General features: G+C 39.3%; 2 protein-coding genes across 2 annotated transcripts in view; both read left to right on the top strand.

Moving 5' to 3' along the window:
• The window catches only part of DNER (delta/notch like EGF repeat containing), a 111,237-nt gene extending 97,476 nt beyond the window's left edge, over positions 1-13,761 (top strand). The window contains exons 9-13 of the mRNA XM_021536795.4: positions 682-804; positions 3,002-3,115; positions 4,154-4,285; positions 9,510-9,756; positions 12,667-13,761. Of these exons, the coding sequence (XP_021392470.2) occupies positions 682-804; positions 3,002-3,115; positions 4,154-4,285; positions 9,510-9,756; positions 12,667-12,778 (728 nt within the window). The 3' untranslated portion in view covers positions 12,779-13,761. The remainder of the gene's footprint in view (positions 1-681; positions 805-3,001; positions 3,116-4,153; positions 4,286-9,509; positions 9,757-12,666) is intronic.
• A 4,982-nt stretch (positions 13,762-18,743) lies between these two features.
• Positions 18,744-22,338, top strand: part of PID1 (phosphotyrosine interaction domain containing 1) — a 92,526-nt gene continuing 88,931 nt past the window's right edge. Inside the window, exon 1 of the mRNA XM_021536980.4 lies at positions 18,744-19,233. Coding sequence (XP_021392655.1) covers positions 19,225-19,233 — 9 coding nt within the window. The 5' untranslated portion in view covers positions 18,744-19,224. The remainder of the gene's footprint in view (positions 19,234-22,338) is intronic.

Genomic DNA, 22,338 nt, shown 5'->3' with positions numbered 1-22,338 from the left:
AATTTCAGCTACTGTTACAACTAATGATTGCATGGCACACTAAGTAATGAAAAAGGTGCTGTTTTCAAGTGGATTAACTCCTTCTTTCTTATCTCATAATACAAAAGACTCAGTGGCTGTTAACAGGTGGTGTAGCTTTTCTCTGCTTCTGCTTTCTATGTTTACCTAATCAGCCCATAATACCAGCCTATGGCTTGGAAATACTGCAAAGATGAAAGTACCTTAATGCTTCTACAGTGCTTTGACATTGTATAGCATTAATGCTAAAACATGTAATCATTCTAACTACTGTTATGCAATTATCACCTCTTTGATGAACAGTGGCTTTGATGCAAGGATCCAAAGGACTGGGAGATAGTCAATATTCCTGTATTTATTTAACAATCAGAGTGTGGGTATTCACATTGCTGCTTTTGGTCTTTGCCACTAGTCTCCATCCTTACACCTCATTGTGCTTTATCACAGGAGCTGGGAATTCTTTCAGAATACTGTGCTTCCAATATTTTCTTGGTAATTTTCACCTGGGGAACAGATACCTTTAAAATCAGTGTGTTAACATATATCAGTTTGCACAGTATATTTAAATTAGCAAAATCTGCCCATGGTCTATAGTTGTCTAATTGTTAATTTTTACTGCAAAGTGTTTCATAACTATTTTTGTTTTCTCTTCATGTGATTTAGGTTACCATGGCCTTTACTGTGAGGAGGAATATAATGAATGCCTCTCTGCACCCTGCCAGAATGGAGCCACCTGCAGAGACCTCGTCAACAGCTACGAGTGTGTGTGCCTTGCTGAATATGAAGGTAGGCTGGGGTTTGCAATTGTTCTCTGCATTTTTTATGGCAGGTTTTGTTACAAAAAGAGAGATGCCATATGCTGAGCAGAAATATATCCCTCATGTTAAATTAACAGAGACAAACTTCAGTATCGATCCTGATCCCTTAATCTTTATTCAGATTAATAGCTAAGATATAGCTCCATTGTGAGTAATACATGTCCTGGTTTGGGCACAAATGGATTTTCTCTGTTCGTCTCAGGTGTGTTTTTTTCTGGTTTTATGATACCTTAGAAAGTGATGAGATTTTAAAAAACCTATAATGGTTAAATAGACTTTTTCAGCAGTTATTGTTGGAACCTTTACATAGAGAGCTTTCAAATTATTTTTTATTTGAAGTGAACTAAAAACATAATAATAAAGGATTAGTATTTGAAATAGATTAGCACAAGGGAGTAGATATAAAAATTTTGATTGTTTGTTTAGAAGACTGTAAAGCCCAGGGTGAGTAGTAGGTCTGTGACTGTTTTTCCATGTTAACTGCATCTGTTCTTAGATCTGTGTCCAAATTGAATCCCTCTTTGGCATTTTTCAAGTAATTCATAAAATAGATGAGAATAGTGTTTGGCTATACAAAATGTGTTTGTTTGGCATACAAAATCTTTTCTCTCACAGCAATTTCAGCTGTAAACAAATTAACACATATCAGTGGTCTGTGACAAGTCCTTGTGGGGAAGGCTAAAATGACTACGTTTTTAGTGTAGTCTGTGTTGAATCGTGAGAACACTTTGAATGTAATTTTATGTGCTATTAGGATTATAAATAAATATTCCACACAGAATGATTATATTTTAAGGAACATTGCTCCAGCATTTTCTCATTAAGTGTATCAATCCTTATCTGTGCTGATAAGTAAAGCTCACTTAACAGCTGCTTGAGGCTAAAAATGTGTTTCACACTGGTGATTGCACCGCTCTTTGAGTATAGATACAGAATTCATCATTTTAGAGGCCTGGTGAGGAAATGACCCTCAGCTTTTCTTGGCAGTTTAAGCAGCACTTAACCAAAATGTTCACCATTAATGTTCATCTTCTCACCCAGCCTGTTGGTGGAGCTGGAAGCACTGTGAGCACAGCACATCGTGCTGTAAATGAAATCAGGGCACCTGGAAGCAGCTTTTGCTGATCACTGAGCTCCCATCATTGCAGAGCTTGAGGAGTTCAGTGGCACCATTGAATAGACCCGAGGTACCCAGCTCAAGAAACGATGTGGGCCATCAGATGCCTCAGTCTTGGCACTACCACCCCAGGGCTACCCATCTGCAGTGCCCCTTCTGCCTCCACACCCCTGGGCTGGCAGGCAGACAGGAGCTCTCAGGGCTGGGCAGGGCTGGAGTTTGTGCCAGCTCCTCACTCACAGAATGCCCAGCTAGAGTGCTCTGCCTTCTTGCTGCTAACACTGCAAATGTCAGCAAAATTATTTGGGAGGTCTGTAGTGAATATGTGTGTGTGCATAACTATAATATTTATATTAAAAAAGAAGTTTTATCTGAACAGTAGACTCCAAGAAAATAATGTGTGTAGCAGTGGCATTAGGGTATCTCTCCCAGTCCCTAGGTGGGAATATGCTGTGTTACATGTTGTATATGCCAGGTGCACCTTGCACTGTCTTCTGCAAGACAAACCTGCTGGATTCTCAAGGCCTATGCTGGACGTGAAAGAGTGAAGGTAGTGGCATGAAGTAGAGCCATCCAGTTATATATTTTTAACTATATATTAGAATAATTTTTTTTATTACATTGGTAATATTCCTCATTTCCAGCAACAGGTAATAAGAGACATCAGAATGCTTATGTAAGTTATTAAATAAGTTACATAAAATTCTTAGTCAAGACAATTATTGTTGACATATTACTGAAGAATTTTAGATAACTGATCTGTTTATGCTTCATTATGTGGTTTTTCATAGACATCCAATAGTTCTTCTAAGCATAAATTGCCCTGCTTCTCCTAGCCCACAGCTGTGGTACAAGCAGAGAGGAGGCACATGTGTAAAAGGTTTAGCCAGCATAAGCCCCATGGCTTTAGCGTTATGACATCAATAGCCCAGGAGGACAGGTTTGGAGCCTGCACACTCATCCAGGTGAAGTCAAGTTACCACATGTACTGATTCCATGCTGCCAGTATCAGTCATGTCAAAGGTAATTACTGTTTTTTCCTTTTCAGGAAGGCACTGTGAATTATACAAAGATCCTTGTGTTAACATCAACTGCCAGAACGGTGGCACTTGTGACAGTGAAGGTCTAAATGCTACATGCATTTGTGCACCTGGATATGCAGGCAAGTGACTTGTGTGTTACACAGAATATCTAGTTGTTGTTGTTCACTGTGTCTAGAGGAAGACAAATATCAAGTAAGACTGTGTCTCTTCAAGGAAGAAATTAATTTGGGCTTTGCTGTATTGTGAGCAGTCTAGTGAGAATGAAAAGCTTTTGATATTGCTTACATCTGCTTTGAACTTTGTAGCAAAAGAAGCCTGGTACTAAAGTGTCTTCACAAAGCTAACAGCTATTTAGCATGGCTTATGACCTTGCTACTTGAGACTAGACTGCATTTTAAAAATAGTATTTTGAAGATTTCCAGGTAACCCAATATACTAATTGGACACTGTTGAAACTGAAAAATGTTTTAACAGTGACCTTAGTTACTGTGTGCTCAAGAAACAGCTTATTCCATTACCTTAATATGCAATTGCTATACTTGTTATGAATCAATTTACACTTTCAGAGTACTGGTAAGAAGCTCACTTAATCTTTTGGCCTTGTACTTAGACTGATGTGATTGGCATAATCCAAATAGCTAATGTCAAGATAATTTAGAATTTGATGTTCTGTTGGTCATGTAAGTTAATATCCAATGTGAGAATAATAGGTAAACCCATTCATAGCTGGTTTATAGATCAAATTGCGCTTTTCGATCTCTCCTAATTAAAGGACATTCTTTGGAAAAGAATTAGCTTTCCATTGTACCACATCAGTTTCTCAGGCAGATTATCTACATTATTCTGTAGCATATCAGAATATCTATGATCATGTGTTATACCACATTTTCTTGGGATGGAAATTACATTTAGAGAAATGAGACAGAGTCTGTGTGAGGTTAGTCAAGTCCCTTAGTCCTCAGGCTTTATTTTCACCTGGTTGAGTAAGGATAATACTTCCTTCTTGGAATACTTTTGACGTTCTGAGAATAAAGATGTATTGCACTATAAGGTGCTATAAGGGAAGTTAAATGACTGAGGATGTACTTGCTACATCAGGCACTTGCCATACATAATCTTGTTTTTGTTTTTATTTTGGTTTTTTTCCCCTTTGTAAGGTGAAGAATGTGAAATTGATGTAAATGACTGTGACAGCAACCCATGTCACCATGCTGGAACTTGCATAGATCAGCCTGGTGGTTACACCTGCCATTGTCCTCATGGATGGGTTGGTGCAAACTGTGAAATACGTAAGTTTTGTAGTTCTCTAACCATTTCTAAAAGTTGTAAGTTATATTAAAGGAATTTTTTCTTTATCTCTAAACACCTATCTGCACAAATACTCTGAGTCATATGCAAATGAACAAAATCATGGTAAATTAATTTTATTTTTGGCCACAGCGTTTCAAAAGTGGTAGTGAAAGTTAAAAACTTCTGGTTTTGGGACCCTACTCTGAGATGTGTCAGACTAGATTGTCAGGGGTGCTGCCTCAGAGCTGGGCACTCAGTTTGTATTTTAATTTGTGCTCATGCTTCAGATCCTCCCTGCACACTTTGGGTCAAGTGTGTTCCATAGCAGTATCAGCATGGTCCTAACAGGCTTGTACTGACTTCAGAGCACCTGCAGCTCTAGTGATGTTTCAGCAAAACAACTTGGAACTTGCTTATCTAAGGAAACTGGTTCTGTGTAATTGTGCTGCAATTTGTGTCTGCAGGTTTTTAACAACTTTTTCAGGAATAAATTTTCCAGCCATAGGCTAATTTCCACCAAATTTGTAACAAAGAAGGGCTCCAAGACTAGATATTTCCAAAGCATTCAGTAAGACTTAAGAGTGGTTCCACTGGAAGCAACAGCTTCAGTGTGATCTTGTTTCTCGTTTTAGAGAGAAGCTTCACTGTAAGGGCCTCCTTATGAAACAGTGAAGAGTCCAGGAGAGGCAGAAAGTATGAAACCCAACTGTGGAAGAGTTAAAATGGAAAAGAGGTTTCATTAGTTCTGTTGCTCACAGACCTGCTTTGTATTTCTCTGATATTTTGTTCTTGAGCTAGAGATGTTGTCTTTACTAGAGAATTCATCTGTGTATTTAACTTCTTGAATGCTCAGGTACTGTGGTCATAGATCCCTCCAAGTCATTATACAGATACACACACAGGTTTGTTAGCACAGTTAAGATTGCAGACATAGGTGATAGATCAATACAACAAAAAGGATGGATTTAAAAATGTTTTCTGTATCTCACACAAGAAACATGTGAACCTTCTATTTTTTACCCTCTTTTACTAAAACTTTACTTAAACTTATTGACTGCTTTTTTCAAACTGATTCTACTCTTGATGTTCTTGATGTTAGTCCTTACTTTAATCCAGTACATTCAGTTTCAGAGCTTTCTGGTGTAAGCAAAGACTGCAGAAGGCCATTACCAGCTAGTTCAGAGATGGTGACAGCCCTGCCTTTTTTGTTATCTCTGTGAATGGCTCACACACTTCCCCCGGTGGTTCAGAGCCAGCAGACACTGGGAGCACAACCCTGTGTGCTGTCTGTGTGCCATATTGCTGATGTTAAAATATGCTCAGATGAACTTTTCCTGACAAGGCTGGTGTTAGTGACACCTGCAACATGCACGTCCAAGCTGATCAGCAAGGCAGTATAATTCTGCCTGCCTTCAATAATAAGTAGTTGGCTGACAGATGGGTTTAGTTCTTGGAGAAAGCAATAATTTGTTCTTGGAGAAAACAAATGCATTTCCTGGAGTCCCTTGATGAAGTAACAATTACATTTCTGTTATGTTTTGGAATGCCAAAGGGGTACAAAGGCTTGCATGCTTTCTGAGCCTGCAGATGTGCTACAGGAATTCAGTGGTGCATGTTCTGGAGTGCTCTGCTGTCATACTCTAGTCACTCAGAGTTGGGGTGTTTGCACCACAGATACACAGTGAAGTGCATGTAAAGACATGGGAAAAGGAGACAAGCAGAAGAGAGGGTGGAAGGAGCCTCTCCTACTGTCCAGCTACTCAATTATTTCTTCTTTCCCCTGTTAGAGGGGATGCAAGTTCTTTTATCTTATGACTGCTATGACAGAAAGCAGGAAATTACCTGAATGTTAACTGGCATTAGTAACACTGCAAGGCTGGCTCTCCACCAGAAATATTCAACCTTGCCTTGTTCATGGCAATTGTTTTCAACTGAAGAGGTTGAAATTACTGAGTTTTTACCCAACACATGACAGTAGCTAATAGAATGAATGCATAAAATAATAACAATAATAAAGGAGATATAAAAATACACTATAAAAAATTCTGGTTTGGACTAGTCACGAATGAAAACAGGAAAAAATTTTATAGCCACAAAAAATACATTTGAAAGAACAAATAACTTTAAAATTTCAGAGTTACCAGTTTTGAGAGTTACCAGGTTTTTTTTTTTGTTTGTTTGTTTGTTTTTCTAGTAAGTTTAATTTCAGCAAATATCTGATGTTCCCTTGCTATTTAAGTCACTTTGCCACAGCATCAAAATAAGAGCATATGTTGTTATGGGACATCATAAGAAATAAGGCTTCCCCAAAACAGATAACCATGGACATGCAGCCTCTCTAACCAGTGCAGTGCCTAAGAACTCAGATTTTAACATGTATGTAATGGATTATACAAACAAAGAGGGATTGAATTTTGAAGAAGTCACTTTGAAGAAAGAATTTAGAAGTAGTTTGATCTACAGATTTTTCTTCTACAGGTCCATGTAGCCATGTGAAGATCTTTGTACTCTCTATCTTTCCCTGAGCTTTGAATTAATAAACTGATGGAAACTTAATTCTAATCATATCTAGATAGGCCTTATCCAGCTGTTTTATAAGCACTTCTGAATTCACTGGAGTTGAGACAATGGTGCTGTGGATTTCTTTGAGCTCTGAAGTTTCAGTCTATTAGTAAATGTGCTTCTGTTCATCTTTCCAGTTCTCCTTGCCATATTTATTATATTCTTTCAGCAGTTAGTACATGATGGTAATAGTGTGATGGAAATTAAATGTAAACATTGCATACTGACTTTGTATTGGACTGCCCCTCTGAATGCTAGAAAAAGCCACAAAGCCAGGCTTATCAGAAACTGGTGTTTTGGTGGCATTTGACTAAATCGATAACATTTTCTCCTTGGTAATTTTCTGTTACTGGCCATGAAGGAGGCTACTGGTACTTAATCTTTTCTGTAGAACCACCCTATTTATAGTTCCCCACTTTTCACCAGCTGGTTTAGCTGCTTGAAGTGACTACCTTAACAGGATTTCAGGGTTATCTTCTTGTCAGACTGTTCTTTTTAATTTCCAAGTGCTGTATATACAACAAACTAGACAAGATGTATGTTGCCTGGATGAATTGTGATATTTTTTAATATCATCTTATGATCCTTACTAGTATTAGCAATTCCAATTAAATAGGATTAAATTCATCTTAATTATAAAGAGGCTATTCTTCCTTTCAAAATGAAATGCATTTGCCTGAAAAGTTGATGGCGCATTCACTGTAAAAATGCTTACAAATTTCTCATATGAATTCTCTAATGCCTGACAATTATTTGTTAATATCATTACCTTTGTCACTTTTGTAATTATTAATGTAGTTACTGAGGTATGCCAAACCATATGGTTACTTGAAAACTAACAATATGAAGAATTTCTAGTACAGACCGTGGTGTGCACTGAAGTCTTATTCTTAATTTTATGAACTTTAATGTAGCAACTAAAAATACTGTGATTTTAAGCTGTTTTATGCTATTTCTAATCTCTGGAATATAAAATATTAATCTTTATATTTTGATACGGTGAGGAAAAAGGTAAGAAATTTTTCTCAGCTTTGTCATCCAGAGATGGAAGACATGGTATCTAAATCAGAAGTGCCTTGCCATATATCTGCACACATTAGATCTGAATTCAACCTAGTCTGACATTCTGACAGAAACCACGGTGTGTGACAAATGTGCTGCAGAACAGAAATAGAAGCCCATCCCAAACTTCACAGAGCACAGCTGCATTCTCCCCCTCATATCCTGACTGGGCAAACTGCAGTAACAGTGCCTTAGAAACATTAAATCACTGAATGATTCAGGCTGATCAAAACTTTACTGGACTCTGAAGAAGATAAATGAACATTCAATCCTTAAACTCAGCTCACATTTGTGGACAAAGTCTGAGTACCCCCAAGCTGGGAAGTGCTCCAGGACAACTTTCACTGTTGTGACAAAGAGCAGCCATTTCTCCAAACTCAGCTGAATCCCACATGTTACAGCTTCGGGCTTTCTCACCACCTGCCTCTAAAATTGACTTTTTTTCCTGTCCTTGTACAATCCCTGTATTTCTACTGTATATCAAGATTTTATTCTCTGCTGCTAAACTGGAGATTTCAACTCAGGAGCTTGAATTATCTACCATCATCAGCATCCTTGAGAGGTAGCTTCTGAGAATATCTTAACCTCCCAAAGCATATGCTTGGAAGCCCTGATCCCAGACTGTTTGTGATTGAGTAAAGGGAGATTCTAAATCAGTGCAAAGCAGAAGTACATTTGGAAAAGGAACAGGCACCTACTAGAAATAACTTTTGCAGAGTGCTACATTTCTGTAGTCAGGATGATTCAATTCTGTTCCTGTTTTGAAATAATATGAGACCATAGGCTGCCAAAAATGAACTCTGTACTTTCCTGGAGGGAAGTACAGCTTAATTAGAACTATTCTGACCCATGCTAGAGAGAAACAGATCTGAGGACACAGGCAATAGATAGAAAATCTGTTTAGCATAGATATAGTTTGGGGATCAAGAATATTTATGTAGAAGATCTGGAATACATAAATACAAAAAGCCTCTTCCATATTGTCTTTAAGGTCTGCTTTGAGAATCTCAGTGAGAGTATGATGGGGAAAAGACTCCAATGGGCTCCCTACTGTAGGACCTGATGAGGTGTCCTTTTTGTCCTTGAAATGCTGACGTCTCTGCAGTTTGGAGGAGATAGGCATAAGAAAGTTTTTGTTTCAAATTACAAACCAAGTGTGTTTAGTACATCTTAAATAACACATTTTAGTGGAAGCCTTCACTGTTGGAACAACTGCACAAGAGAGCTGTTTGTTTCTTAAAAGCTTTTGCATAAAACCTGCCTGCCTTCAGAGAGCCTGTAATATAAAATAACATAATGCAAGAATAATTTGAATTTCTGTTACTTGGTTTGCACAGGAAATCAAACTAGATAGATGTTCCTATATGACCTTAAAAATCAACAGAAAAAAGTGGGTAAAGGTTCAACATAGTGCTTTTCAAATTTGTAGCATGTTAGGCCTGGTGTTGTATTGTTAACAGAGCCTGGGAAAGTTCAAATTACCTATCTCCATATTTTCAAAAGTCAGAACTATTGAAAATTAATATCGTAAAGTAGTTCTATTCAGCAGGGCGGATATAAATTACTAATTAGTGATAACCTTTTATTTCTTATTGGCAGATCTGCAGTGGAAGTCTGGGCATATGGCAGAGAGTCTGACAAATATGCCTCGTCACTCCCTCTACATCATCATCGGGGCGCTGTGCGTGGCCTTTGTCCTGATGCTGATCATCCTGATCGTGGGGATCTGCCGCATCAGCCGCATCGAGTACCAGGGCTCCTCCAGGCCAGCCTACGAGGAGTTCTACAACTGCAGGAGCATTGACAGTGAATTCAGTAGTGCAATCGCTTCCATCCGACACGCCAGGTTTGTGCTGGGGTGCTGGTGTCCTAGGAATCCGTTCTGATGTGTCATTGCAGTTCATGCACAGTGCACCCAAGTGCTGTTGGCAGAGGCAGTGGGCTGCTCTGCTGGGAAAGCATCAGCGCTGCTCACTGCTCTCACCTGAGGTGTGACAATACAGCAAAACTCCTTGAAAACAATGGAGTTATTCTGACTTTATTTGGTGTAACTGGTGAAGTGGGACAGATGCAAAGTTTGTAGCCTGTCAGATCTTCTGTTAGGGATATAAAGATTCTTTAAGTGCTACACACAAGTAATATGATCAGATAGGAAACACACATTGATTTTTGTGACTAATTTACCCGATTATTCAGTGAGAATCTCTTCACATCACTCATTTTTGTGCTCCTATTTGCCTTCTTACTTGCTTTCCTAGAGATGGTAATTTTTTACTTTGAAATTGAATGGAGCACTTGCAATGCAGGGCATTGAGTGTAGATTATTGTGGAGATGATTGTGTATATTTTGGTTTCAGAAAGATATAAGCCACTTTTTTTGTCATTTCAATCCAGGAAAAGGAGCAAAACTTTTATAGTTATTTTTTACATAAATTCTTAAATCTACATATATAAAGGTCTGAATTTTCAGATTTCACTGATTCTGATAAATCTACTTTTAAATAATAGAAGCTCCAGCATTTTCTGAAAAAAAAATCCCTTTCAAAGTTAGATACCAAAACTTGGCAGTAATTTCGGAAAATGGAGGCTAAGGGAAAAGTTACTGGGTTATTTTCTTTAAAGGGAAGATTTCCGATAAACTCAGCAGGTGTCTGGGGGTGTGGATGCCTGTTGCATATTCAGTAAATTATTTTAAAATTGCTTGTTCATGTTTCTCAGCATTTTTCCCTAGATAATTTTTAAAATAATTTGATCTTTATTGATCAAAGTATTTGATTAGTAAATCAATACTTTGCTGTAAGACAAAACCAATGTGCTCGAGGATCATTACTAATAAAAGTCTACTTCTAGGGAATGTTTCTAAGATAAGCAGATCAGAACTAGATTGTTCTCCAAGCAGCTAAAGCACAGTTGTTTTTAGCATCCGTTATTTAGACATAAAAGAAATATTCCTTTTATGTTAAAATTTATACATTTTAAAGCTGGAGGGGAGCAGTGTAATGAAATAGTTGGCTAATAGGCCACTGACTATGGCAGCTGTAAGATGTCATTGAAATAGAACAGAGGTCTGTTATTGAAACAGAATTGTTCACTTTAGAAAAGCATTCACACTGAGTTCATGAATTATCTGGTGACAGATTATGCTGCAGTTAGTTCTGTGTGTGCCCAGATATCAGTAGCCTTCATGCACCACTTACAGTGTAGTTTATTTAATTTTTACTTTCACGCACTGATCTGTCCTCTTTGTGTCAGTTGAAGAGTCTTGTTCATCAGACTCTGATTAAGTTCTCTTGTCACAGCAGTGTCAGCTTCTCTCCACTGTATGTTCTCCCCATTCCTGTGGAGTTGCCTGTGCCAGACTAAGCTTTCTGAATTGGATGAGCATCTGCACACACTCATTTCTTACCATTTCCTGGCATAGGTCTCTGTCAGCTGCCTTTTTGCAGAACTGTGATTGTGTGCACATCACCTGGTCTCCACATCACCTACCAATTGCTTAATATACAGCCTCTGTCAAGGTTAATTGTCTGGGAACTCTAGGATTATAGCTCAATTTTTCTAAGCAAGGCACAATACCACTTGCACACCTGACCATTTCTCTGAATAATGCAGAGGTAATAAATTTTCTCATTCTCCTCCTGGGGAAACCAGAAGAATCCCTTCCTCCTCTCAATATACTTTATCCCTTTTTTAATTTCTGGTCTTTCTTTTCTACTTCTCTTGTTTCAATTTTATTTATGGACTCTGTTTGACAGTTGCTGGTTTTGAGCAGAGTAGCAACATGTGGTTGGTTTCTTAATTCTTTTGCTGGGTAAACTCTAAACTTCTGCCTGTCCCACAGAAGTCAGAAGATACCATTTCCTCAGGATTCAGCTGTCCAATGTTGTCAAAAATCCATTTGAGTGGAGTTGTTGAGGTTAATAACTCTCTATAGTTAGCCATCTCTTGAAATGTTGTTCTAAGGAAGTGGAGGAGCAGGACCTTTCCATAGGTGGAGATGATTTGCAGTGCCTGTCACACACACACACGGAGCTGCTTTTGCCAAGAATTGCTATAATGAATGTGTACTGTCCTCAGAATTACCACTGAACCCTCAGTTTCTCTCAAGCTACACAGGTCTCTCTTGTTCAATGCTTCACTGCAAAATATATTTTCTGATTGTTATTTCATGTACTTTACTTTGTGATTATCTTTGTGTTGTGTAATATTGTTATACACTGGTAAGCCTGTCTGATACACACATTGGAACCATCACCATCCTCACCTGTGAATGGACATGTCAAAGCTAAATGTTGACCCTGAAGAACTTTCTCACTGCTACTGCTGCACTGTTAACCAACCCAAGCACATAATTGTTCACAGTATGGCATTGAAACTAATGTTAAAATTATTATCTATCATGTCCCCCCAGTCTTTTTCCACACTCAGTACTTCCCAGGATTGAGATTTCCCCACACAGTGTATACTCTTTGTTATATTAATAATCTTGTGTTTGGTTGCCCTGGAAAAATATCTTTATTTACTTGTTTGTATATGCTTTTGTTGTAAACAGGCAGTTAATTGATCAAGCACACTCTGTAGCAAGAACCTGCTCTTTTCACTATTGATTAGTCCTTGAGTCATTGCCTCTTGCAGATTGTATTGATAATTTTTTTGTGTGTTCTTTGTTTCTGATCACAAGCCATAACTCACTGCGTTGTTGCTGTGAATTTATTCATGTTTCTGTTTGTCACCAGAAGTTTTCTTTTATTTCCAGGTTTGGCAAGAAATCCCGACCTGCAATGTATGATGCAACCCCTATTGCTTATGAAGATTACAGCCCAGATGACAAACCTTTGGTTACACTGATTAAGACAAAAGATTTGTAATCTAGTGAATCTTTTTTGGATTATTTTTCAAAAGGATGGGCTACTAACCTAATTTAAATATTTTTAAGAAGAAAGCATAAGTAATTTAAACCATTAGATGCTTCAGAATTTTCTGTAGAATATTTAAGAACCAATTTTCTGCAGCTTTCAGTTTGGAAAAATATTTTAAAACAGAATTTGTGAACTTCATGATTTACATTTTAATGTACCTTGAGCTCTATAAATTATAAGCTTATGATAGTGTGTGCTTTTTTCTTGGTAGACACTATTACTAAACCCAGATGAGTTTCTTGTGGTTGTTACAGAACAGAAAACAATAATTAATGAGGAGTTCTTTATGAAATGTCAGTGCCAGCTTTCTCAGTAGAGGTAGGAAAAATGTGAAGCATAATATGATATATAATATATCCATTAATTAAAAAAGTCTAAAATGTTTGTGTTGTGAAAAAGAAACTAGTAAAAATTATTATTCCTAATCTGAATGAATTAGCTTTTGCCTTATTCCATGCATGGATAGATAACCTATTCCTCCATTATTTCCTGAAAGTTGCTAAAACATACTCTTGAGTTGATGTTTGACATTTTTGTAATAGTTATTCAGGCTAGGCCTTGTATAATAATTAAAGTGCCTCTTGAGGCAAAGTTAAGGGCATGATCCTTTAAACATTGAAATCAATGAGAGAACTTCCATTGACTTCACTGGATATGGGATTGGATCCTACAATTGGACTGAATCTATATTTTTCTTTAAAGGTTAAAGTTTTTTTATATTGTGAGTAAACTAAGCATATGGTTTGAATTGTTTGTTTCCTAAAGGTTGTTGATGTACAGTATTGTTTCATGAAATATTGTGTATTTCTCATAGTGCTTCTTATTTAGGATCAGTATGGGGTTTTTGTGGCTGTATTTGATCGCTTATGGGCGTCTTAAATTCTTGCTTATTTCAGAAAATACTGAATAAAAGTTAACCAGTGAAGATTGCAGCTGTTTCTTTGTTTTTCTTCATTTCAAACTGAAGTGTTGTCTATAAATTTGAAAGGAGATGAGCATATGATGCACTATAAATAATGCTAAAAGATAATATTCCAGCTGTTAATCTGAAAAGGGAAAAATGGTTTGTATTATCAAGGTAGTCTCCCAAAAGTGGGATAAATACAGCTCCAGAGTAAAGGCACAGTCCTGAATGGTGGATGTGCAGGTTAGTAACACCATTCTGTGTCTGAATTACAGAAATGCCAAATGCTCCTCAGAAATCCAGAGTACTTTTCCTGACATCTTGTATCTGCTACCATGAGCTCTCAACAATGGTGGTGTGAGACAGTAATTATTAAAAAGAGGACTGAGGAGCTCAGATCCAAGTTTAAACTAGATTAATTCTTCAGGCATGGTTTTCTATGACAGAAGTTGTAAATTGCATCTGGTGGCTGTCATGTTTTTTTTTTTATTGTTAGTTTTCTGCTGTACCAATATATTGAAACTTTTGTTTACTGTGCTTCTAGGAGTGTTTTGAGAACCTTTAAGAAAGAAAAATCAAGAGCCACCTATACCCTGTAACATTTTTGGTAACTTGAGCAGAAAAGGAGCACTGTTGTAATTGATTTGTTAATCAAAGGAAGGGAAGTACTCATTCTTCAGAATTTTTGCCCTTTTTAGTCAGTAAAATATTGGCTTGCAAATCTATATAATGTAGAGGAAGCAAGCAACTCTGTTGTTCTAGGGAACATACATATTCACGATCCATATTTTACAAGAGAGATGTTGCAATGAGCAGCAGCCTTTCTGCATACAAATCACACCTTGGCAGCGATTCTTGACCAACCTGTATTTCTCTCAATTGACTGACCTGAACGATAAGTAATTTGTGAGGAGCTATTTTCCTGTCAGCTTGCAGCCTCTAGCTTCTGTAAATCATCCTGTGCATCCTGTGAATTGTATTCTGAAAATTACTTTGTCTCCTTCCAATTTATTTTATTGAACTCTGATGGCATGTTAGGCATGCACTTGTGAGATATTTGTGAGGCATTGCACTGCCTGCCAGATGGAGCTGTCCTAAGACCTGGAGGGAACAGACTCATCTTGTGTTTGTATCCCAACTCTGAATCTGCAAGAACAAGTTGGTTACTGTCTTTGTACAGCAGTGTCCTGAGAATATACGTGAATGTGGGCAAGGGACACCAGTTATTTCATATCCTTTTCCCCAACCATATGAGGTTTGATCTGTACAGAGAGCAAATACAGATGTATAGCAAATGCCACATGTTGTTAATATACTACACTTTTTCTTTGTTTCTTTTTTTCTCTTTTTTTTTTTTTCCCTGTAAATAATCCATTGCAGAAAGGGCTGACTGTATGTAGTCTTTCCCTAGCAATGGGTTAACAGCCTCCAGCTCCTCCTGGACAAGACAGAGACAAGTCTCTGGGCTTGTCATTAACCTCTAGTACTTGTGTACAGGCACAGAGTTTGTGATGATTGGGAGTGGAGCTGTGGGAGCCTCATCCCCAGTGGCTCAGCTGTGAGCAGCAGGTGAGCAGCACTGACACAATGAGCCATGGAGTGCCCAGGGGCACTGAGCAACCCCCAAAGGGAGCAGAGGGCACACAGGGGCACTGCAGCAGCATGAGGGGATGAAAGGTTGGGCTAAAGAACAAGGGCAGATGCCTGCATTGCAGCCTTCTGAAATGATGTGATGTTACTCTGTAGGGGGAGACACCTGAAGCCTTTTGAAGTGGCATGGTGTTATTCTGTGTATCGTGGCCGTCTCAACTGTGACGTGCTGCAACACCTGTGCACTCTCCAAGTGTGGTCATTTTTTTATGCTCTTCCATCTGGAAATAGGAAAACATCCTTGAGTGGTTTTTTTCCCCAGAAGCATGCACATGTCTTCTTACTTGTTTCTTGGGATGTTTTGAAACTTGTTTTTAGAGCTCAGAGTTGTGATACATGTGCTAACAGGAAAATGTCATAATTTACATGGGTTCTGGATAGGGCCAGTACAAAGTGATGGAGACAGTGACCCTATCTATGTGGTTGGGCTAATTGCAGTATGGCATAGATACAAGGCCTGAGGGAACAGTTGAGGACAACAGCTAGAAAACACATGTTGGCTAAAATCAGAAAAATTATCCCCTTTAAATCCTGCAGGTGTAAACTTCACTTTAGCTGAGAAGAATTAGATCATTGCCAGAGATTCTTCCTCTCTGCATCTTGTTGCTGGGCGGTGCTTTGGGAATCTGCATTTCTCTTCTGTGGGCTCCAGAGGTGATGCACTGCCAAACCCTCAGGTGAGAAGCCTCAGTCCCACGTCAGAGCCAGTGTTTGGTAACAGATCTTGCACTTGGAAGAAGCTGGCTCTCAATCCTTCCTTACTCCAGCACGCTTCATCTTCCAAAGACACGATGAGAAATGGAGTTGTTGGGAGGTGCAGGTAGCTTGAGCAGGAGATGGGGTCCCCAGCACACACTCACTGCAGGGGCTGTGCTGTGGGGTGCTCTCTGGGGTGAGGGGCCTGGCCTTTCTGCAGCTGAGTGCAGACCACCCCTCCCCGCTGGGGTCCCTGCTGTGTCCCTGTGCCAGGTGGGATCAGCAGTGGCTCTGCCGTGAGTCGCGAAGGGCACTGCCAGCCCCATCCCTCACGTGGGCAAGCAGGCAGAGGATGAAAGGCCTGGAGATGCAGTCCTGCCTCAGCTGAGCCTGCAGGAACTCTATTTTCAGCTTTATAACCCTGCTCCTGTTAGTATATTAAGCAATGGGCTCGGAGGGACATTCATGGCTGCAGATGGGATGTGGGGAAGACACATAGGAGGTGAGAGGTTGAGGAAGCTCCCCCTGCCCTGAATAGCCCTGTGCATTGTCAGCGCTGGGTAATACCCTGTTCCAAACCCATAAACCTGATTTTGGTGCTCTCCCTCCACTGCAGCTGTGGCCAAATGCTACAACTGGTGAGGGGAATGAGAGCTGAAGAGAGTCTTCAGCTCGGTAAGTGCATCCTCAAACAGTGAAAATCTCTGTGTGGTTAATCGCTTTGAAAACAGTGGAATTTTAAAAAAAATATGTTTGTGATGTTCTGGGGGAAAGTGGCTTGGTGTCCCTGGGCATCTAAAGATATAAAAGATCTGACCATAGGAGTAAACATTACTCGTATTAGTGAAGTCTTGTGTTGTGACACTTCTGTCACAGAACTGATGTTTTCATCTTGTCTCAGCCTCATTTCTGGAAACAGCATGGCTTTTCTCCAGCACGGCTTTGCTGAGAAATGCCTGAGCAGTTATGACATTCCTGAAGATGTGTAGTTTCTTCTTTGATAGCAATAGAAACCTGATGAGGAATAAACCCAACACCTTTGAAAATTATTCTGTGTGTATGGCTGAGAGGAATTGAAGAGCCATTCCTCACTTGTGTTGCCAGAGGGAACTTCTTTTCCTCTTCATGTGGCTAAATCCTGTGTCCAAAATTTCTCTGAGGTTCCCTTCTCATGTTGCAACCACCCAGCTTCTGCAGGGCAGACAGGCACATTGCATCAGACAGATGCAAATCCAGCCCATCCTCCCTATGGGTGGCTCCAGCCTGGTTTCTGTGGGAGGTACTTGCTGTGTTACCAGCTTTGGGAAGCCTTTTTTTTTCACTACTGCCATGTTTTTGAGGTTCATGTGCTGCTCAGGGCAACTGGACTGAAATTGCTGTTTGTATGGTACTCTGCTCTTTTATTCCTGACCTCACAGGGGGTGCAGAAATACAGTCCTCCCATGGATCATGGAGGGCAGCTGAAAGCCAGATTCATTCAGGGAAGAGTTTAGTCTCCCATGCTATGCTCTGCTATGAATAGTTAAAATAATGAGTGTATTATCCAGAGCTAATGAGTTCAGACATGTTCCCAAAATAAAAAATGGGAGTCAGGGCAGTCCAGTGTGTGCTTAAACCTCCTCTTCAAACCTGCTATGAGAGATGTGCACTGGCTTACACCTTTGAAGCACCCTTTATTTTAAAACAAAATATGAACAAAATGCTTGCTTAAAATTTGTTTTCTCTCTCAGCATCCATTACCCTTAAGAAATGCTCTGCATGAGCAGGGAAGTAGTCAGAGAAGGGCAAAATACAGAGCTGGTGCCAAATGAGAGACATGGAGCTGATCTGCTCTGTCTCCTCCCTGCAAGTTTGTCTTCTGTCCCTTGAGATTTTGGTTGAGCATCTGCCAAAGCACTGTAGTTGTGTGGGGTCAGGAGGGGTGGCATAAGGCAGATTTTAGACACTTTTATGTTCATCTTAAACATCTCATCAGGGAGATGAGAGCAGCCAGAGCCTTGCATCTGAGCAATCAGATGCTGCTGCTTTCTGAGAATTCTGGAGATTGGTGCCAAGACAGGCAGAGTGTCATGTGCTGGTCACTGGAGAGGTGACCCTCAGAAATCATTGTTGCACTTTTTAACTCTGCTGTTTTCACTTGAGAGGATCCCTCCAGTGCAACTTCTGTGCTGCAGAATTCCCTCTGTAGGACCCAGTACCTGAACCCTTTATATCCTTTCTCCCTGTCATGTTTTGGAACAGCTCCAAGTAGGTGAAGGTGATTTCCTTCCACAGGACATGGGTCAACCAGTGAAAACAAACAAAACTTCAAAGCAGTTATGCCACATCCAGCTTCATCTGCGCTCAGCTGGCTTCTTTTCTTCTGCAGTGCAAAATGGATAACAAATATGACCTCTCTGGAAAAGTCAGATTACTCTGTTATTATGAATTCCAGTTTCAAATCCTCTTTTTAAGACATTTATGATAAGATGATTATTGTAAATAAGCTTCCCCTTTAGCAAAGAATAAATCATCAAATAGGCTTTGTTTGGTGAGACCGTTGGCAAAGGAATGTAAATAAATAAGCTAACTGAATAAACTTCTTTATCTGATGTGCTGAGCAGAAAAGGCAGCAAAGTTAATGATTTAGGAATATAAGCTGTACTGCTGTGCTTTCTTCAATAATAGACCAGTCTAAGGGAAACAATCTGCTCTATATTGCTGAGCCTGGACTTTTTGCTAGCATCCCACAGACCATGAGAGATCCTGTTTATCACTCTGGCAGCAGTGCTGTCTTGCAAAGGAGATGTCGTTTGGCCTGAATTTTTGATTTATTTCTTTTCCTGTGGACTGGTCTACTTCCTGTCAGTAGCTCCTTGCAACAGAACAGATCTCTGATGAGGTCAGCTGTGGCTTCTCTTCCATCTCCTGGGAGTAGAACACACATGGACATCAGTCTGGATCTGCAGGGTCTTAAACTTTGGACTCCATTCATGTTTCCACATGAGAAAGTTTGCATGTGACTCTGTATGGATCTCAGTCCAATGCCACTCAAGGAAGTGAGTGTGACTGTTCCAATTTTCACCATGTTTTTTTATTGACATATGGCTTTGAAGTAATCTGAAGTGAATCTGCCTGGAATCTGAGCCTATAAGCCAAATACAAGATGCATAAGGTAACGAAAATGCATGTAGCTTCTGTGGAAAAGCAAACAGCCTCATGCAATGGAGGTTATTTTTGGCATGTAGGAGCTGCATTAACAATTAGCTTGTCAGCAGAATACTTTGTTCTCGCCCCATTTGTAATTGTTGGATATGTGATCACTGTTGGTGCAATTTGGTCTCCTAGAAGCTTATTTTCTATATTGTGTTGGGCAGATAGAGTACAAACAACACTCTCCAGTTATGGTTCTTTCTCACTGAGACTAGAGAAATATATGGGTAGGTTACAGAGAGCAGAAAGCAGCACGAGCTTGCTGAAAAGGGTGTTTGTAGATCCCAGTGTATGGTCTTGATATTTATTCTACAGCTCAGTCTGTGGTTGTTTGATTTGCTATGTTGCATCTGTCATGTGAATAAGGCATCCAGCCAATAATGTGCCATGATGCAGAATAATTTATTTCAAGGATTTTGTACCTAAAATGTGCAGTCCACAGTGTCTTATTTGTGGTCTGTACATGACACCAGTTCCTCCTATTAATTGAATTTGAACATTTATTTCAGTTGTTATGCCTTTGTATGGCATTTGCTAGAAAGGTCTGTCAAAACAAAGCTGACAGAGTGTCAGGAACTAAGGACAGATCTGCTTTCGCATGTGCCTATTATGCCATTTCACTTTCATCTTGCCATGAATTTGGACTTGAGATTGTTCTACATATGAAAGATGATGACCAGTTATTTTTATCTCCAGTACTCATCACGTTGCTCCCCTCTTTCCTGGTGCCCTGTCTTGCCTGTGTGCAATAAGGACAAAAGACAGGATGAGATTTTTAGAGGGCTGAATTAGGCGTGAAGTTTATCAGTTTTACTCTGTCTTTTGTTCATTTCATTTCCATGGAGAGAATATTCTACAATTCCATGGAGATGCCTTAATCCCTGAGAGCTTTGAAGGGCTATTTTTCTTTAATGCTTGTGAGATTTAAAATGAGGTAGTAAGCTAGCAGTATTGACAGACTTGTCAGATTTAAATCAAAATGTCTCACAGCTGTGATTTACTTAGTAATATATGTTGCTGAATTTTGGAAGATTTCATTTGGAATATATTATTCAATGGTTTAGATTATTGAATGATAAATACGGTGATGCTTTGATAACATTTTGGAGTTTCATGCAATAAACTACAAATTTCTGTAAAAACTGGTTAATATTATCTAATTTTCCCTCACTTTAGGGGACTGCCAAGTGCAGAGAAAACCAAAATTCACAACAAAATTATTACTCTACCCTGGCATTTGGCCTGACACTATCCATGTTTTTCCAATTGTTTTTCAAGAAGCTCTGATTTGCATAAGCAATAGTCATAGTCTCTTTCCCCATAAGGCAGTACCTCTCAAAGAGGGCAGAAATTGTGGACAGAGAATTATCAGGCTTCAAATTAACAGTTAAATATGGTCTTCATTCAAAAGCAACTCAGCCTTGAGGTTTCTGAGAATTCATTCTCTCTCTTTTGTTTATGTGTTGTCTCTGACTTACATCCCTCTCCTTCAAACTCTAGTGTCAAGGGTGATTTACGAGTGCAATTTTCTGTTTAATATTGTGTAGCAATAGTTGGCAAATCCTTTCCCTCAGCAAGGGGATGTATTCTTCTTTGTCAGACACCAAAGAGGCACACAACCCTTGAATTTCTTTAAAAAGACAACTCTTTTTGAAAGGACAAATGCAAATCCCATCTCGTTATAACTCATAATTACTTATAGATATGTTACACATACAAAAACTGCTCTGGCCATGTGAAATTGGCATTTTTATGTGATGGATCCACTGGGAGTCCCTCTGACTGTCTCAGGTTCAGCTCTGTAACCAATCTCTTGCTCTTTGCTTGAAACAAACTGCATGGTGCTGAGCAAAGCTTGGGAGACCAGCTGCATTGCTGTGCTGGGCACTGTTTGTGATGAAATTTAAGCATAAGTTTAATGAAGGACTCTGGAGGTTTGTTAACTTTCTATTATGCATTTTTGCCTATTCTAGGGTTGAGGTATTTTTGCATTTATAGAGCTTTTTGAGTTGCAAGACCTGGTAAAATCTTATGTGCATCAGCCTTATACATTCCGTGAGGGCTCTACATTCACTCTGGTTCCCAAAAATTTGTAAAGGACTCAAGTCCACTAAATTATTGTACACAAGAGGGTAATTCTTGTACTTTTCTGGATGCTTTCTAAATCTCTATTTACAATCTTTATGGGTATTTGCCAGAAAATCCACCCAGTGACACATGTTGATATTCTTCCCAATAATGAGTGCAGTGCCCAGCTTAGGGACAAAGAGGGCAGCCCTTTCCAGCTTACCTGTCTGCCTTTTCTTGGTTGGGACTGGGGTGAATTGAAGTATTGTTTCATCCTTGAACTCTGCTCTGTTTCCAGTCTCACCCATTTTATAGTCTATGATCACAGCAGAACGGGGAATACATGTCCCTTGTCCTACAGTGGTCTTGGGCTCCTGCACCTTTCTGTGCTTGGCCATACTCAGCCATTAGGGTATTACTGGTACCAGTTGTTGGCTGTAGGGGACAGTGAGTGCACTAAACAAATGACACCAGTGCTGTTGCACACTCTGCCATGAACAGATCAGCAGTATAATTAAAAAATTACCTAGGTTTAGCTCTTAAACAATGCTTGTGCACACAGTCATTTCCAGGGGAATTTGGATTGTCACAGCAGCACTCCACGTTCCTGTGTTCAAGTGAGGGAAGGAGAAACATCTCCTGGATTGCCACACAGTCTCCCCAAGCCTCTGAATAACTGCTGGGGATGTGTCACTGAAATAGGAAGTGTGACTTCTAGTAACTTCCTATTTTAACAGATAAAATTGGGTAGCTGGGTGGTGAAATCTAGATCACAGATTGCCAAATCTTCTTGCTATAATGATGCTCTGCAAACCAAAGTTGCAATTTGAGACTGTCAAAAGTCTCTTTTCTTGGTAAGTTTTCTTATTCTGAGGGAATATCCAGTGCATGTAAAATTGCCCACAGTATTATTTATCATTTATCATTCTTCATGCATTTTTATAATTTCAGTCTCTTCAGTGCTCGGTCTAAAACCAGCTCATCTATATAGACATGATTC

This window comes from Lonchura striata, chromosome 9 (genome assembly GCF_050655825.1).
Source record: "Lonchura striata isolate lonStrDom1 chromosome 9, ASM5065582v1, whole genome shotgun sequence".
In the NCBI taxonomy this organism is placed as follows: domain Eukaryota; kingdom Metazoa; phylum Chordata; class Aves; order Passeriformes; family Estrildidae; genus Lonchura; species Lonchura striata.
Note: the sequence above shows the minus strand (reverse complement) of the source record. Positions and strands in the feature narration are given on the sequence as shown.